Below are 18,123 nucleotides of genomic sequence, written 5' to 3'. Positions count from 1 at the left end.
AAATTTTATGTAACATTTTACCACAGTTAATAACGTTGTAAGAACTGGGTGCTGGTGGTTCATGCCTGTAATTCTACCTCCTCAGGAAGCTGAGATCTGATGATGGCAGTTCAAAGCCAGCTCAGGCAGGAAAATCTGTGACTTTTATCCCCAGCTAACCATCACGAAGCTGGAAATGGAGCTGTGGCTCAAGTGGTAGAGTACTAGCCTTGAGCAAAAAAACCTCAGTGACAGCATCTAGACCCTAATTTCAAGCCCCAGGACTGGTATGTATACACACACACACACACACGTGCACACACCCATGTGCACACGCACACGTTGGAAGAGGCTGAGAGCATAACTTGTGATAGAGTACCTACATAGAAAGTGTGAAGCCTTGAGTTTGAAACCCCAGAATCACCAAAAAAGAAAGAGAGAAGAAAACAGAAATGTATATATGTACTTGTTTCAATAAAGCCTATTATGTTCTATAACAATTTTTAAAAAGAACAAGTTGAAAAATGTTTTTAAAGACATAATTGCGAAAAATACAAAAATTTAGGAAGATTCATAGAATGTGAGTCCAAATCACACCCTATATTTATGAATTCCTCAAGTTACTTCCAGATTGCCATTCATGGAGCTGACCCAGAACTTCAGACCACAGACATTAAGGACCTAAGGTCTTGTGTAGGCCCAAGCTAGGCCACTAGGTGGCACATACAAAGTACAGACCAGAATTGCACTGGGAATGTTTGAAAACCTGACATTAGAAGCACAGCCTCATAATGAAGAACAGAACTTTAGGGCTGACTCCAGCTAGGGAATTGCCTGGTAAAAAACAACAAATTGACAAACATTCTTCTCAATATGTAAACAATACACCAAATATGGTAACATTCCAAATGTGCACCACAATAAAACTACTAGGCATTGGAAGAACCCAGGATTTCTCAATTTGCGAGGAAAAAGAAAATTTATGCCAATACTTAGATGATAAAGATGATGGAATTAGAGGAAAAGTACATTTAAACAGGCTCTATAACTATGCTTAAGAAATAAGAGTGAAGGGGCTGGGAATGTGGCTTAGTGGTAGAGTACGTGCCCAGCATGCATGAAGCCCTAGGTTCAATTCCTCAATACCACATAAACAGAAAAAGCTGGAAGTGGTGCTGTGGCTCAAGAGGTGGAGTGCTAGCCTTGAGAGAAAAAAAAAGAAGCCAGGTACAGTCCTCAGGCCAGAGTCCCAAGCCTCAGGACTGGCCAAAACAAAGAAAAAAGAAAAAAAGAAATAAGAGTGAAGGCCTGGGAATGTGGCTTAGTGGTAGAGTGCTTGCCTAGCATCCATGAAGCCCTGGGTTCAAATCCTCAGTACTACATAAACAGAAAAAGCCAGAAACAGCACTCTGGTTCAAGTGGTAAAAACACTAGCCTTGAGCAAAAAGAGCTCAGGAACAGTGCTCAGGCCCTGAGTTCAAGCACCACGACTAACAAAAAAAAAATAGAAGAATGAAAGAGTGGAGAGGTAGATATTAGGACAGAAACAGAAACAGAAGAATACAGAGAAGAGCCAGATGGAAATTTTAGAATTCAAAAAGAAAACATTAGTGTTCAGTGAAATAATGGAGATGAGAGAAGAAACAGATTAGTAGAAATTATCTAGCCTAAACAGAATACATTATAAAGCAAATAAGTGGGTTTTATTCTAGGACTATAAAGTTGGCTCAGTATTTAAACAATCAAGATAATCCATAATATCTATAAAACCCCATATAGCTATATCACTTGATGCAGAAATATATTTGACACGAGGAGTCCATTTCACTGCTCTTTCACTTTCCAATAAGCCTCCTTTGCCTTTAATTTTTAATTGGCAGAAAAAAATGAACCTGAACCCTAACCCATACCAGTGCTTGCTTCAAGAGGATTGATGGATGTCCTGACAAGACTCCTGTAGGTTGAGGCTCCAGTCTTGCCTCTGCGGCCTATACAGATGATCAGGCTGTTAAGATTGGTATGTGTATGTTCCCTACACTCAGGCCACCCAGATATACAGAGCACTCTATGTTGACCAGATTTTTAATAAGGCAACAAAGGCCACCATTCAGGAAAAAGTTCCCATAATAGAGCTAAGAATGATGGTGTTTTAAAGTGGTGGAATGTTGTTCCTTTCTTTCAAAACAGTAGCACTGTTACTATTTTTAAAATAATTGGGAATAATAGAATAGGCAAAGCATTTCATAACATTTTGCAACATATCCTCAAGTGTTTTGGTTGGATGTTTATTGCTTTTCTTTTTCAAGTTAATTACATGTAGAAACTCCTCCAAGTAAAATAAAATGAAACGCCCTGAGGTCACCTTTAGAAGACACAAAAGAGAGAACAAACAGTTGGAAAGAACAGCCAACCTGGTTGTTGGCAGTAGTCAAGTAGGAAAGTGAAAAGATTGGACCTCTGCAGCCTCGCATACTGAAGAAAGACAGGAGTTAGCAGCAAGGTTATGAGAAGATAAGCTCTGGGGGAGTGAAGAATAGTGCAGTACCATCAGTTGCTGTTCACTTGCTCTCTCATTCATTAACTCAGCAGAGGGCACTTTGCAAAGCACGTTCCCAAATGAGACAAAAAGTCCAACTTGAGGACCTCAAAATGTTTTGAAAACTGCACTGACCCTTGTGACCACAAGGCTGTAAACAACAGGGTTCTTCTGTCTGGTTTCTGAAACCTGACATGTGACTGAGAAAAGACAACAATGTAATCTGTTCACAATTCATTTATTCAGCAAGGTGTGTGTTTTTTTTGTTGTTGTTTTTGGTGCCAATTCTGGGTTTTGAACTCAGGGCCTGAGCCAGAGCTCTGTCAGAGCACTGTCTCTGGCTTCATTTTTGCTCAAGGCTAGCACTCTACTACTTGAGTCATGGTGCCACTTCCAGCTTTTTCTGTTTATGTGGTGCAAAGGAATCAAACTCAGGGCTTCATGCATGCTAGGGAAGTGCTCGGCCCCTCAACAAGTTCTATAAGGTACTAGTCAGCATTCTGAGACAGTTGGGGCGGGTTACTGTGGTGAAGGAGTCTGACAAGGTCCCTGCTTTTATGAGATTTACATTCAAAACATGGGTAAATAAATGAGATCACTTAGAATAGTGCTGCGAGGAGTATGGAACCTTGTAGGAGGAAGGGAGGCAGGCAACAGAGCACAGGGACTTTGCAGGCCAATGTAAAGAGCTTTCATGTCACACTAAAGATTGGTATGCAGTGGAGGAATAGGGCAATACCAATATAAACGGGAATGAAGTGGTCTCCTTTTTGCTTAAATGACCACATCTGGAGCGTCTTTGATTTTTAAGGGTAGAGTCAGCCTGAAGCCAGATGACCATGCACTCTGCAAATTCGCCGTGGCATCCTCGTCTAAGCACCTGTCTCATCTTGTTTTATCCCGGATAAATGGGCCATAATGAAGCTTTGTAACATGAGCAGTGAGAAGTAAAGCAAATCTTGCCTCTTCTTAAAAATCTTGAGTCCATGGCAAGTTATATATTTGTGCTTCCCTTGTCTTGGCTGTGAAATGGGCATAATAAAAGTTCCCGGAGGCTTTCATAAATATTCGCCTTTACTTTTTTCAGTTGACTGCTGTGAAGAAGACCATAAGGGAGAACCTGCACGTGAAAATAGCTGGTTAAACTATAAGGACTATTTCAACGGCTGGGTCCTTCCCTTACACACACAGACACACGCTAGCACTAACCTAACGGATCGCCAGGGCTATTCCAGAAGAGGAGCCTAGCAAAACGCGGCCTCAATGCGGTCATTGTAGTCAGGCCGCCCCTCCCCCGCCCGGAGCGCGTCTCCATGGCAACGCGGGGGCTTGCCTCTCTCCGCCTCCACGGGCCTGCAGACCGGAAGCAGTCCGCGCCGGGGGCTGCTGGGAGAACGGCTTGGCAGCGGCGTTTCTGCGGCTGCGGTGGACAGCGAAACTGCTGCGGTTCCTGACCCAGAGGTTTGTGCCGGAGTTGGGGGAAAGGGATGACGAGGAGGGGGACGCTGGGCTGAGGTCTACGAACCCTTCAGCAAGGTTCGACGAGGAGGTCTGCTGACCCAGCTCAGCTTCCCGGGAGGTGCCGAGAAAGGGCCGGCGATTCCGAGCGCGGCAGCTGAGGGGAGGGAAGGGTCGGCAGGAGACCTCGGTTCTGGGCCTCCGCGGAGATTTCCCTATCTACCGTGTCCTCCGCCACCCTCTCCCCTCCCCCCACCTACCGGTTTTGTTCTATTTCGAGGCCCGGGCGTCTCGCGGAGGGTTCTGGGATTCCTGGGGGGAAGTGGGCGGGTTTGCGCGGGGGTTGCCGGGACATGTAGTCCTTCAGGCCACCGACGGAGGTACTGTGGCTCCGCCTCTGTGTGGCTGGGTGGCCCGGGGTCTTCTGCCATCCACTGCGGGAAAGGGGAAACCGAGGACCTCAGGACCCAGTTACACAGCGGGCCTCCGCCGGTCAGGTGGAAGATCACCGGAAACTACCCGAGTACTCGGGCCCAGGAGGCACTGCCTCCTGGGCCCACGTCCCACGAGCACTTTGCCCCTTAGCATAGAAGGAAAACAAATTGTATTACACAATTCTGGAACCATTGGTAAGGTCGTGTCCTGGAAAAGGTATGAGCGAGAGAATATTTATAAAGCCATCACAATCCAGAGCATTTAAGAGACTGGTGCGAATTTTCTGTTGGATGGAAATAGCACAGTGACTTCCCAAAAGTAGAAGATATCTGTGCCTACTGCCAGAAGTTGTGCTGAGAGTGCCTTTAAAAAATAGAACTGGGATATACCTTAGTGGCAAAGCGCTTACCTAATGAGTGCAACGTCCTGAGTTCGATCCCGAGTCCAAAAATAAAGACAAAATATACAGTTAAAAATATAATAGTGATTAATGCCTGTTTTCCGTTTAAATACATTTATGGTGTTGTAGGTAGTCACCTGCATATTATGTAAAGTATTTTTTCCAGTATATGATCTTTTATTGATCAAGTGAACATTTTCATGTGTATTTTAGAGTTCTTAAAAATCTTAAGATTAAAAAAAAAAATTATTGCCAGGTGCTGGTGGCTCACCCCTGTAATCCTAGCTAATCAGGAGGCTGAGATCTGAGGATCGAGGTTCAAAGCCAGCCTGGGCAGGAAAGTCTGTGAGACTCTTTAACCACCAGAAAAATGGAAGCGACACTGAGGCTCAAAGTGGTGGAATGCTAGCCTTGAGTGAAAAAGCCCAGGGAAAGCATGCAGGCCTGACTTGAGTTCAAGTCCCATGACCGAATATATATGTATATTTATGTGTGTGTATATATATGTATATGTATAACATGTAATGTATTATAAATTAAGCAGGCTGAAAAGCACAGGCTGGTGATGAACCTCAGTGGTAGAGCACATGCACAAGGCTCTGGGTTTAGTCCCTAGCACCCCACCCACCAACCAACACACACACAGGCTGTTACTTTTGAGTTGACTTCTGTTTGTGTGTGCCTGTGTTACTTTTGAATTACAAAAAGTGTGTTCCAGGGTCATGTACATTTGGAAAACACTGAAATAGGCTGGTTCTTGTTTGAATTCTTTTGATTGTTGAAATATGACTTGTTGACTTTGCAGTTCATAGACTGGCAAACACTTTTTTTTTTTTAATAAAGGGCCAAGACTGGCAAATGTTTTTTTTTTTTTAATAAAGGGCCAGATAGTAAATACTAAGTTGGTTATATCTCAGTTGAAACTATTCAGCTCTGCTATTGTAACATAAACTATGAACAAATAAATTGACTTTTAGACACAGATTTTTTTTTGGTGGGTCATGGAGCTTGAACTCAGGGCCTGGGCACTGTCCCTAAGCTCTTTTGCTCAAGGCTAGCACTCTGCCACTTTGTTCCACAGTGCCACTTCCAGTTTTTGAGTGATTAATTGGAGATAAGAGCCTCATGGGGACTTTTCTGCCTGGGCTGGATTTGAATAATGATACTCAGATCTCAGCTTCCTGAGTAGCTAGGATTACAGGTTTAAGCCACACTGGCACCCAGCCAGACAGATATTTTAAGTTCATGAATATTTTTATGAATAACATTTTCCTATGCTTTTCAATTATTCTTGAACCATTGTACAAAAATAGGTGGCAGGACAGATTTGGTATGAGCTAAAGTTTGCCTCCTTTGGCAATACTGGTTGTTTCTGAGAATTTTTTAATTCTGTAAAAGGACAGGAGCCTTTTTGTCGGTATTAATCCACATTCTAAGGATCATTCATACATTTTTTTATTTCTTGTGCCTCAGGAAAGCAGTGAGGAAAACAAGATATTTTCCTGAGGCTTATATCCTCCCTTCATTGCCTTTTTTTGAAGTCTTATAAATCAGGATGTCTGCACAGCCAGTGGAAGAAGATTCAATACTTATCATTCCAACTCCAGATGAAGAGGAAAAAATTCTGAGAGTGAAGTTGGAGGAGGATGCTGATGGTGAAGAGGGATCCAGTATTGCCTGGAACCATCTGCCTGACCCAGAGGTTTTCCGGCAGCGATTCAGGCAGTTTGGATACCAGGATTCGCCAGGCCCCCGGGAGGCTGTGAGCCAGCTCCGAGAACTTTGCCGTCTGTGGCTCAGGCCAGAAACACACACAAAGGAACAAATTTTGGAGCTGGTTGTGCTGGAGCAGTTTGTTGCCATCCTACCCAAGGAGTTGCAGACTTGGGTTCGAGAGCATCATCCAGAGAATGGAGAGGAAGCAGTGACAGTGCTAGAGGATTTGGAGAGTGAACTGGATGACCCTGGACAGCCGGTGAGCCTGCTTATGTCATTGTCCTGGGTCAAAAGCACTGGTAGAGCAGTAGGCAAACTGCTGAATCCATTCCACTGAACTAAGTGAGAGTTATGTTTACGCCTTCTCCCCATTCCCTTGCCACTCTACAGTGGCTGTGCTGCTTTGCCACCAAGCTCTTGGTATTATGATTTGTGTGGTTTCTGGTTTGTGTGTTCAGTATCAAAATTCTTTCTCAGTTGAAAAATTTGGTTTTCAGGTTTCTCTCCGTCGTCGGAAACGGGAAGTGCTAGTGGAAGACATAGTATCTCAAGAAGAAGCTCAGGGATTACCCAGTTCTGAGCTTGATGTTGTGGAGAACCAGCTCAAGTGGGCATCCTGGGAACTCCATTCCCTAAGGCACTGTGGTAAGGACTAAAGTTCCTAATGGGTCTTTTTCCTAGAGTTCTTTGCTTATTTACATAGTGGTGTAGGTGAAGGGGAATCACTTTTAAAATGATTCTTTCAACATAGATATATTGTAAATCTTCTTTTGTGATAACAGTTGGTTTGCTGGCCTCAGATTTGTTGTTGTAGTTGTTCCTACATATTAGAGATTAAGATCTTCAGCCTTGTCTTCTCTTTCAACCTCTTTCTGAAGACCTGCTCGATACTCAAGTCAAGCTGACATTTGTCTTACTCTGAGCGAGCACCCACCAGATCTTTCTATTTTGTACACAGTATTGCTTGTCATCTTTTTTACATTCTTTTACTTTTTGTCTCCTGCCTAATTCTGTGGATAAAATCAATTTACCTTGTGCCCGTTTTAATCTTGTTGTATTTCTTCAAAAGTAGGTTTTGACAGGCTTTTTTTTTTTTTTTTTTGGCCAGTCCTGGGCCTTGGACTCAGGGCCTGAGCACTGTCCCTGGCTTCTTCCCGCTCAAGGCTAGCACTCCGCCACCTGAGCCACAGCGCCGCTTCTGGCCATTTTCTGTATATGTGGTGCTGAGGAATCGAACCTAGGGCCTCGTGTATCCAAGGCAGGCACTCTTGCCACTAGGCTATATCCCCAGCCCTTGACAGGCTTTTGGTATGGCTCAAATGGTAGAGTAAGAGCACTTGCCTAGCTCCAGGCCCTGCAGAATAGTCACAAGAAAAGAATGGATAAGAAAATAAAGAAAAATGGCTCCCTAGCTATACTATAGTTTCAATACAGAAAAACTGAAGAATCATAGTAATTCTTCCAGACCATTTTCTCCCAACATTTTGGCAGTTAATGCCATGTACTTACATGTATACAACTATATTTCTAAAACGGCTGGATTTCATTTTTTATGTATATTTTATATGTATATGAGCCTTTATGAAATATCACTTAAGACTGCTTGAGAGACTTGGAGAGTCCCTCACAGAGTGAGGTGTGAGCAAATTTCCTCCCCATGTGAGGAGATGGTGCTAGCAAGTCAGGACTTCTGAGGTGAGGCAGAAGTTTTCTGAGTCTGTAGTACTGTCCCTTTCACAGTCATCCTTCTATGCTGTAGCGTTTGAGAACCACTGTGCTTGGTCTTTGGCCGTGACATTTTCCTGGGTAGGAAAGTGCCTTGTCTTGAATTTTAGAATAATTTTTTTCTATTTTAACAGCATATTCTCTTTCACATTTGGAAGCTTCCACTTTTTTCAGTGTAACTTTTCCCCATATAACTATTCATAAGTCTTTAGGCTTCATGAATCCTCTCTAACCCTTCAATCTGTGTTTGTTTCTCTCTCTTTCCCGCCTTTCTCCCCTTTCCCCCACCTTCTTACTTGACTTATCCCTTTGTTAATAATAAATTCTTGATCACGTTTTTGTCTGATGCTGCTTGTCCTATATCAATTCTGTTTCTAAGTTTTGAAATTTCTGGAAAACTCTTAAATGAGACTCTTCTTTTTGCTTGCAGGTCAGTTATGGTACCCCCTATCCTCATTTTAGCACTCCAGGCTTTTCTCTAGGCACATTTCACTGAAGCTTAGAAGTAACTTATTTTTTTTTAAGTACGACGTGAAATGACAATTTAAGACAAGTTTCATATATAGGAAACTTTGATTTATTTAACTTTTTAACTGTAATGCTAACATAGGATGCTGTCAGCTTAGTCTGTTCTTGGTTGTAACTCACCATGACTTACTCATTTCAGAAGTAGCTACTTTCAGATAGGTTTCTTATTATTCACACCTTTGTTTAATTTACCAAAAGAACATTACAGTGGTTGCTGATGGCCATTTTTTTCTTACAAAATCCATTCAGGCCTATTCCTGTCACTTTGACTGTCTCCCTGATCATCTTAGAATCTACCATTTGTAATTCCCTTGAGAATGTTTAGCTAGAATCATTTGTGTCATTCTGTTACCACACCAGTGCTTTTTTTTTTTTTTTTTTTTTTTGGGAGTAAGCAACCTTAACAGTTGTTTTTAGAGTGCTGTCTTTAATATCTGCCCAAGCTATTTACTTAAAATTTTTTTCTCTTCAAGAAAAGTTTTTCCTTTGGTCCCCAGATAGGATTTGAGTGATATTTGCATTTTTTGGTTTGTTTCAGAGGACGATGCCAGGACTGAAAATGGAGCACTAGCTTCAAAGCAGGAGATTGCTTCAACAGGAGAATCTCATGGAGTTCCTGGTGCTCTTAATATAGGCGTTCCTCAAATTTTTAAATATGGAGAAACCTGCTTCCCCAAGGGCAGATTTGAAAGAAAGAGAAATCCCTCACGAAAGAAACAACATATTTGCGATGAATGTGGAAAACACTTCAGTCAAGGCTCGGCCCTTATTCTTCATCAGAGAATCCACAGTGGGGAGAAGCCCTATGGATGTGTTGAGTGTGGGAAAGCCTTCAGCAGAAGTTCCATCCTTGTGCAACACCAGAGAGTCCATACTGGAGAAAAACCATACAAATGTCTTGAATGTGGGAAAGCCTTTAGCCAGAATTCTGGGCTTATTAATCATCAAAGAATTCATACTGGGGAGAAACCTTATGAATGTGTCCAGTGTGGGAAATCCTATAGTCAAAGCTCAAATCTTTTTAGACATCAGAGAAGACACAATGCAGAGAAACTTCTGAATGTTGTGAAAGTTTAAGAAATTACAAAAAAAAAAAATCAACACTCAGGTCTTTTTCTTCAGATATGAAGACAAAATTAAAACATGAAGTTATACGAATAGTTTTTTTCCCTGTTGACTGTCAGAAAAGTCCACTGGGAATTATAAAAGAAATCTTTGCTCACCATTAATATTTTATCTGGAAAGAAATGGTATTATGCCTGCCTAAGATACTGAAAATTTAATTCAGGTGTTAATGCCTAAATTTTACATGTGATGTATTCTCTATTTTTTCCCTCCAAATAATGAACTACCTGATCCTTTGTCCCTTAAAAGTTTTCTAGACAGATACCTTGCTTCTGTTTTGATCATTGAAATGTTTTGTGTAAGTATACCTTCCCTTCTACTTTTAAAAGGCAAAATAGGAATTATAAAGTCTGGGAAACATCATCAACCACTTAAAAGTATCTTACAAAAAATTGACCTATTCCCTTTTACATCATTTGAATATGTATTTGAGAAAATAGAAGATAAAGAATGGCTAAATGCCTCAAAGTAAAAACAGCCTTAAGATCTTAGAGAAGTGATAGTGGTAGCACTTCATAAGGGAAGGGAGGACATCCACATTGGGAAGATACCCAAAGACTTCGGCCTAAGTAGTCAAGTGTATCAGTTTTTCTTCAGTCATCCTTCTGCAGGAAAACTAATAAAAACAAAATTCATTCATTAGGACACATCTTATGAAAATAAATGTTTTTTTCCCATGTATTATTAGAAAGTAGTCTAAAAAGTAGCTATAAAAGTATAAAGAGAACACTAAGGAGGAATTTGTAGCATATGGCAGTGTTGGAAGGTAATATAAACATAAGGTAATCTGTCTTGGCTTTTAGAAAAAGATTCACAGATGGAATTCATTGTTATTTTGCCTTTACCTTTGTTAAGAACAGAAAAATTGCCTGACAAGTGGACAAACAAGTATCAGGTTTGCTATTATTCCTTTGGTACAAAAGGGTTGACACCAGGCTAGAACAGCCATGTGTTTATTAGTAAACATTTTCTACTGAGAAGGCACTGTGCTAGGTACTGTAATCCTACCATAAGTAGGTAGGTGTTTCTTTCACTGTAAGTCCTAGAAGGGTTGGTACAAAGCCTTTATGTATTTAGCCTCTTTCCCTATCAGCATTCGCAGGGGAAGTTACCTCTGAGATTCCCAGAGCAGTAGTTCTTTTAGTAGGGTGTTCTATTTGGAAGGAGAGAGGGACTGGGCTCAGACCTAGCCAGCTCTCCAGGAGTCTTCTTCAGAGGTGAGTACAAGATAATTCTGTGTCACAGTTTGGAGGATAATGATTTTTTTTCAAATCATGTACTCAGTTTCTAGAAGCATTAGGTCATACTTACATGTTAAGTCGAATGGACTATTCTACTTTAAAAATAAACAGCTAGTCTATTAACTAGTTTATTAACTATCTGAATTGGTTAAACTATTTTTTATTTTAAATCTTAACACGTTTAAAAATGTATTAAAATAATACATTGTAGTAGTAGGATTATATACTCCTTGGCTGAGAATTCCGAGTACTGTGGTTCTACTGTTGGGTGGAAAACTCTGGAAGTTAAAACATTGAATATAAGAAAAGGCTTTTTAAATGAAGGTCATCATTGTATGTGAGGTGATCCAGGCAAATATAGATAGTGCATAGTTCTGGGGTTTTGGTTTATATCTGGTTCTTGGATCAAATTTTAAAATGGATGATGAGATCTGTCTGAGAAAAGTAATAAATGCAAGGCCAGTTGGTGAGAACTGAGGCAGAATGGAGCTTGTTTATAGATTTTTCTGATAACAGTTTTAAGAAATGTGCTTTATAGACTTAAGGTTTATTGAAGTATAAATATGTAGTAATGATATAATGTATTTTAAGTTATACCAGAAAGTGTAGGGACTTTTGTTTGAATCTTTCTCTGTGCTGAGAGGAAACAAGTCAATTTCCAATAAAGCTATAAACTCCTCTGCTCTAAGATAAAATGATCTTGATTGATTTATTTATAACTGGCCTTTTTTTCCAGTAGGTTTTAAGGTGGCATATTTGGAATGCTGGAATTTCACACTTTTAAGATCATCTTTTCTATATACAAGGAAGAAGCTTCCCTGGGGTAGATTTGTCATGCCAAAGATATTTGGTAATATGAGAGCACAAAAAAAGTAGCATTCAAATTAGCAGATGTGTTCTGTTTACAGGTCTGATACCTGTACATTGTTTAGAAAGGATTCTTGGGCTAAGGCAAAGAAAGGTCTGGGGAAAGGAGACTGGACCAAACCGAATAAGAAAACCTGGATTTTTGAAATACAAGGGCAGGAATGTTGGGATGTGTACTTGCCATCCCCAGTTAGGCTTAAGTCCCCACTAGACAAACTGACTTAAAATAACTTTGCTGTGATTTATGACTTAGTCCAGATACTCATCCATACCCACTCAGGTAATCAGTGTGTTGGGGGAGATGCCAGCTTCTAGTGAAGTGGTGAGATGAGAGCACTAACCAGTGGTCTAACCAGGACATTTGTTTGGCAAATGAACGGTGTTGTCAGGGCACTAAGACTGCTGATACCTTTATCTAGTAGCCACTGAGCACTTACTGGTTTCTGTTAAATGTTCTGATGGTTTGGAGGTTTTGCTGTTCATATTCACACTCAACATTTAGTCATTTAGCAAGGCTTTACATTTGTGTAAGCTAAGGGGAGGATTCTATGTTTTTAAATCTGCATGCTGAGCATTGGATTAGACACTATACCTACCTCACTAATCATAGATTAGGAAAGTAAGATTCAGATCTTGACTTGCATGTGTCTAACTAGAGCTAAAACTCAAATCTAGTGCTGTAGACTCCAAGGACGTGATGTTTCATGGTATTATGAATGATCACAGTTAAATTTTGATGAATGAATACTGTTTTTGTTTGAACAAATGTGAAATTATCAGCTCATTTCAGATTTTTACAGTACAGAAATGTAAAATGAAAAATGATACTTTAGAATGCAAAAACAGCCTTATCCAGAAGTGGTGGTAATTTGGTTTGTTGTTGTTCCAGCTTCTAGACGTATATTTAGGCAAAAATTTGTTAATAGCTGGCACTTGGGGTTGATGTGTACAGAAAACAATTGTAGCGCTTTACTAGGATTAACTCTTAATCCGTAGCAATCACATGAGGTAGGTAAGTAACCTCATACACGTACTGCACTGAGATGCCTCCCCTCACCCATATTGGTGTACACATTTTTTTCATAGCTGCATACTATTCTCTTGCATGAATATACTCTGAATTCATCTAACCAGCCCCATATTGGTGGATTATTAGTTTTATAGATACAGGTTACCATCCCTATACATATAAATTCTGCTACCTGTGTGGGTATTTCTGTAATATAAATAGCTAGAAATGTATTTATTGGGTCAAGAGAATGCATATTTGACATTGCTGGGAAGTACCATCATAGACACTAATGTACAATTCCATCAATAGTAAGAATGCCTATATGTACTGCCAGTCCTGAATACTTCAAGTTTTTGCCCATAGGCAGGATGTGTCTTACTACTTAGCCCCCCACCCCCTCACCTCCGCTGGTCATGGGGCTTGAACTCAGGGCTTGGGTGCTGTCCCTCTTTTGTCTAAGGCTAGTGCTCTACCACTTTGAGCCACAGCTCCACTACCAGTTTTCTGGTAGTTTATTGCAGATAACAATCTCACAGACTTTCCTTCCTGGTCTGGCAATCTTCCTATCTCAGCCTCCTGGGTAGCTAGGATTACAGGCATGAGCCACCAGCACCCAGCTATGTTGTAGTTTTCTTGTGCCTTTGTTAGTTTGCAGGAATATCTTTTCAAATGTTTGTCACTATGTTGTGACTTGCTTTTTTTTTTTCTTTTGGTATATAAATGACTAGCTTGTCATTATACAGAACTTAGTATGCAATATCAGTGTAAGAGCAGAAACCATTTTCTCCAGGGCTTCATGGTATACATCTTCTAAGTACTCTACACACACCATTTTTATATAAGTAAAATAATATGTATGAATTGCTTAAGTTTCTTTAATGGCATTAAAAACTGTGAAAATGCCATTTATCTTTTTTTCCTGCTATTACATTGTCAAAGTGAACATCTTACTAAGATGTCTCTTTTTGTGTATGTGTGTGGATAAGTTTTAGGTGGAGTTCTATAAGGTGGATTGCTGGGATGAAAGGCTTTCTGCCTGACCATCCCCTTTAGCATTCTGAGAAGCCTCAATAACTTCTGTATTTCCACCAGCTATTTGGAAAGCTCATGTCCCTGCGTAGCTTTACCTCTACTTTAGTCTTCATCCCTTGGGCAGAGTAAGAACACTTCATTTTTCCATTTCCCTGGTTAATAATGAAGTCTCAAGTCTGTTGATCACTTATAGTTTTATCACGGGTTGTTGATAAACTTTACCTGCATTTCTGTTGGGTTATTTGTTGCTGTTTTTTGCTTACTCAGCATCTCCTGTCCCATCTCCATTGGTAACAGAACCTTTATTTATTGTGAACTCATTCCACATGACTAACGTGAGCACACGACCAAACCTGGCGTCCTCAGTTCTGCAGCTCACTAGCCACTTCAATGAAAGAATAGCATATAGTAAGTTAACCTAGGCTAAGGCGAGCCTTCAACAGAACTTCTGCTGGAACTACTGGAAAGGTGGCTCTATGGGGACACCAGGAACCAAGGACCATATAAGCTTGAATTGTTACCACGTGGATAAAGAATGAGGAGAAAATTGGAGGCTAACAGAAATGGAAAGAACCAAATTCAAATGTCATTTTTCTGGAGGCCCTAGATCCAGCTGTGCCTAAAGCCTGCCCTACCTCTGGACTTTAAATTTTGTGAGCCAATAAAGTCTCTTGTTTAAGGTAATTGAATTTGGTTTCTGTCCTGATTAATATAGGTTATTTGTATTTTCTTATTGATTTGTAGAAAATGTAACTTTAAACTCTAGACTTCATGCATTATAATAAAATTAGAATGGCCTTCCATGTCAGCCTCTGTCATTAGTTACTTCACGCCCTGTTCCCTACACCATACACTGAAAATGTTTCCTCTCCCTTCCAGAGTCATTAATCCAGGACCTGTGATGGCTGGGTATTACACTGAGTCTCTTTCTGTGCACACCTAACTGTATCACCTGTTTGTCCTCCCCATGGTTTCCATCTCATCATGGTTCTTTTGAAAGCCTCATCTTATTCCAAGCCCAATGGCTTGAAGCTGCCTGGGCTCTATCTCTGATTATGTGTATAAGTCAAGGTCCATGGAGAACATCAGGATGATGGGATGTTACTAGAATTGTACACCTATGGGTGGCTTTGATGATTTCCCCCTCCCCCAAACCTTTCCTATTACCACCTTCATAAGGAAATATGTAAAGAGATATTTTAAGAATTAAAAAAAAAAGGGCTGGGAATATGGCCTAGTGGCAAGAGTGCTTGACTCGTATACATGAAGCCCTGGGTTCCATTCCCCAGCACCACATATATAGAAAACGGCCAGTGGTGGTGCTGTGGCTCAAGTGGTAGAGTGCTAGCCCTGAGCAAAAAGAAGCCAGGGACAGTGCTCAGGCCCTGAGTCCAAGGCCCAGGACTGGAAAAAAAAAAAAAAAAAAAGTGGGTTGAGACCTTGTTTTGTTCAACTGTGTTATCTTCTCATGTCACTTCTTTGCCCAAACGAAAAGTATGATCTGGCTTTGCCTGCTGCCCTCCTCCGCTCTCTGGACTCACCTTTGCTCCCATGTTCATTCTGCTCCTTGCTGTCTTGTCTCTCTCAAGCAAATCCAACACCACTTTTACATCAGGTTTTCTGCACTTGCTCTTCCCATGCTTGGAACATCCACCGTAGTCTACACCTGCTTCCTTACACATTTCAGATTCACTTTTCTCAGAGAACCCTCCTAGGCCCTCCTATCTAAATCACATCACCACTCAATAGACATGTTAAATCAGATATTTAAGAGGTAGAAAACAACCCAATATGCTGGTATGTTGCTTTTCTTGTCCTCACTTTATATCAGCTGCCTGAGCTTCTGCTGTTAACCTCACTGCTGGATCAGAGTGCTCATACCTACTCAGAAATACACTACTCTAACCATCTATTTAGCACATCACGTTTTTCTCCTTTTCTGTATTTTCCTAATTAGCAAACACACTATCATTCCAAAACTAAAGTTTTCAGGCTGAGGTGGTGTGTACAGGGACTAATTAACCTGTCCGAATTAAAAAACTACGAAAAAAACTCACTGGACAAAATACATTAAAGGCAAGGAGAGAGAGAGGAAACATGAAGGTAACACGGCAGTTTACCACCAGGAGAGTCCATCTAGATGGAGGTGAAGTTCAGGGTCTCCCTCAGTGGAGAAAATGGAGCAAGAGAGAGTCCTGAGAGGGCAATATTGCTAAGCTTTTGCAGAGATGAATACCAGAGAGGAGATAACGGCACGGAGAGTACTGCAATTCCTTGCGTATTTGAGGCTGGAGGGGCAATAGAACTCTTCAGAAAAGCTTCACAATCTATAGGACATCAGAGCAGTGATTCTCAAGATCATACCCCCCTCCCAAACATGTTGGTCACGAGGTAGGCACTATAAATGTCTACTGAACAGAGGCAAGAAATGCTGATAAAACATCCTACTAGGTAAAACAAAACATCAGCCCATCCCAAATCACTATGTTGCTAAGGTTGAGGACTTAACCACTAGTAGTAGTAGCAGTACCAGAGTACTAAGGCTTGCTTTTTAAGTAGGAAAAAATGAACTTTCGACTAAACATTGACTGAAAAAACGTTAAGAACTCAGAGGTAAATGCAGCCCATAAAATGCTCAATGTATCTGATCTTAAAATACTTAATACCTAACAATGCACTATAATGCCTGACAAGCAGACATTACAAGTCATGAGGATCCTGGTGGCTCATACCTGTAACCCTAGCTACTAGGGAGGCAGAGATCTGGGGCAGGAAAGTCCATGAGACTCTTAGCTCCAAATAACAACTTAAACAGCCAGAAGTAGAGCTGTGGTTCAAGTGGTAAAGTGTTAGCCTTGAGCAATAAAGTAAGGGACAGCATCCAAGCCCCACATTCAAGTCCAACAACTAGCACACACACAAAAATACAAGTTGCATGCCAAGTTAAAAACAGTTATCTGGGGCTAGGAATGTGGCTTAGTGGTAGAGTGCTTGCCTAGCATGCATGAGGCCCTGAGTTTGATTCTTCAGTACCACATAAACAAAAAATTACAGAAGTGGCACTGTGGCTCAAGTGGCAGAGTGCTAGCCTTGAGCAAAAGGAAGCCAGGGACAGTGCTCAGGCCCTGAGTTCAAGGCCAAATAAATAAATAAATAAAATTTTAAAAAAACCCAACCAAACACAGTTATCACTTACATTGACACCCCTAGAAAATGTAATAGGTATAAATCTAACAAAACATGTACAAGATCTGTATAAAGAATACTGCAAAACTGATGAATCAAAAGACCTTGATAGACTTTCCATTTTCATGGATAAGCTCAGTATTGTCGAGATGACAGTTCTCAACTTGTTCTACAGATTCAGTCTATCTCAATCTAAATCAAAACAACTTACTTATGAATACCGATAACATGTATCTAAAGTCTGTATGGAGAGGCAAAAGACCAAGACACAACATGGAAAAACAAAGCTGGAAGACTAACACTGTGTGACTTTAAATCTTACTACAAAGAATAAACAGACCCATGATATAGTCCAAAATAGGTTCAGATACAAAGGCTAGGGGATGTTTGGGTAAAGCACAGAGAATTCTTAAAGTAGTAAAATTATTCTGTATCAAACCAACACAAAAGGCAAACCTTAAGACTATGGGTTTGGGGTGATAACTATGCATGGCTAGGAATATGAAGGATGTGGGCAAATTCTGTACCGTCAGCTGACATTTGCTGTAAACTCAACACTACTCTAAAAGTAAAGTATATTAAAACAGCAATAATAATTGATGAGATGCAGCTAAAATTAAGAGGCAAACTTAAACTACCTCTGTATCTGGGGGAAAATTCCCATTCAATCTCTTCCAGTTCTATCTTAAAAAAATAGAATAGCCAGGTACTTATGGAACATCTCTAGCTACTCAAGAGGATAACTGAGATCTCAGTTTGAAGCCTTCCCGAGCAGGAAAGTAGAGAAAGACACACAGACATAGAGCTAGAAATGGAGCTGTGGCTCAAGAGGTAGAATGCTACCACTTGGGCAAAAAGCTCAGGGACAGGATCTAGGCCACAC

The 18,123-nt window shown here is 40.7% G+C and overlaps 1 protein-coding gene across 1 annotated transcript; it reads left to right on the top strand.

The window, feature by feature from the left end:
- The first annotated feature begins 3,880 nt into the window (after nucleotides 1–3,880).
- Nucleotides 3,881–14,857, top strand: Znf24 (zinc finger protein 24). The gene is made up of 4 exons (XM_048363214.1): nucleotides 3,881–3,976; nucleotides 6,282–6,783; nucleotides 7,022–7,169; nucleotides 9,316–14,857. The coding sequence occupies exons 2-4, from the start codon at nucleotides 6,364–6,366 to the stop codon at nucleotides 9,852–9,854; spliced, it is 1,107 nt and encodes a 368-aa protein (XP_048219171.1). The 5' UTR covers nucleotides 3,881–3,976; nucleotides 6,282–6,363; the 3' UTR covers nucleotides 9,855–14,857.
- Nucleotides 14,858–18,123: the final 3,266 nt, after the last annotated feature.

Source organism: Perognathus longimembris, chromosome 15 (assembly GCF_023159225.1).
Source record: "Perognathus longimembris pacificus isolate PPM17 chromosome 15, ASM2315922v1, whole genome shotgun sequence".
In the NCBI taxonomy this organism is placed as follows: domain Eukaryota; kingdom Metazoa; phylum Chordata; class Mammalia; order Rodentia; family Heteromyidae; genus Perognathus; species Perognathus longimembris.
This window is presented reverse-complemented; position numbering and strand designations above follow the sequence as displayed.

Coding starts and splice junctions, on each gene's coding strand:
- Znf24 (XM_048363214.1), top strand. CDS start 6,364: ATGTCTGCACAGCCAGTGGAAGAAGATTCAATACTTATCATTCCAACT. Junction 6,784..7,021: donor TGGATGACCCTGGACAGCCG/GTGAGCCTGCTT, acceptor TTTGGTTTTCAG/GTTTCTCTCCGTCGTCGGAA. Junction 7,170..9,315: donor CCATTCCCTAAGGCACTGTG/GTAAGGACTAAA, acceptor GGTTTGTTTCAG/AGGACGATGCCAGGACTGAA.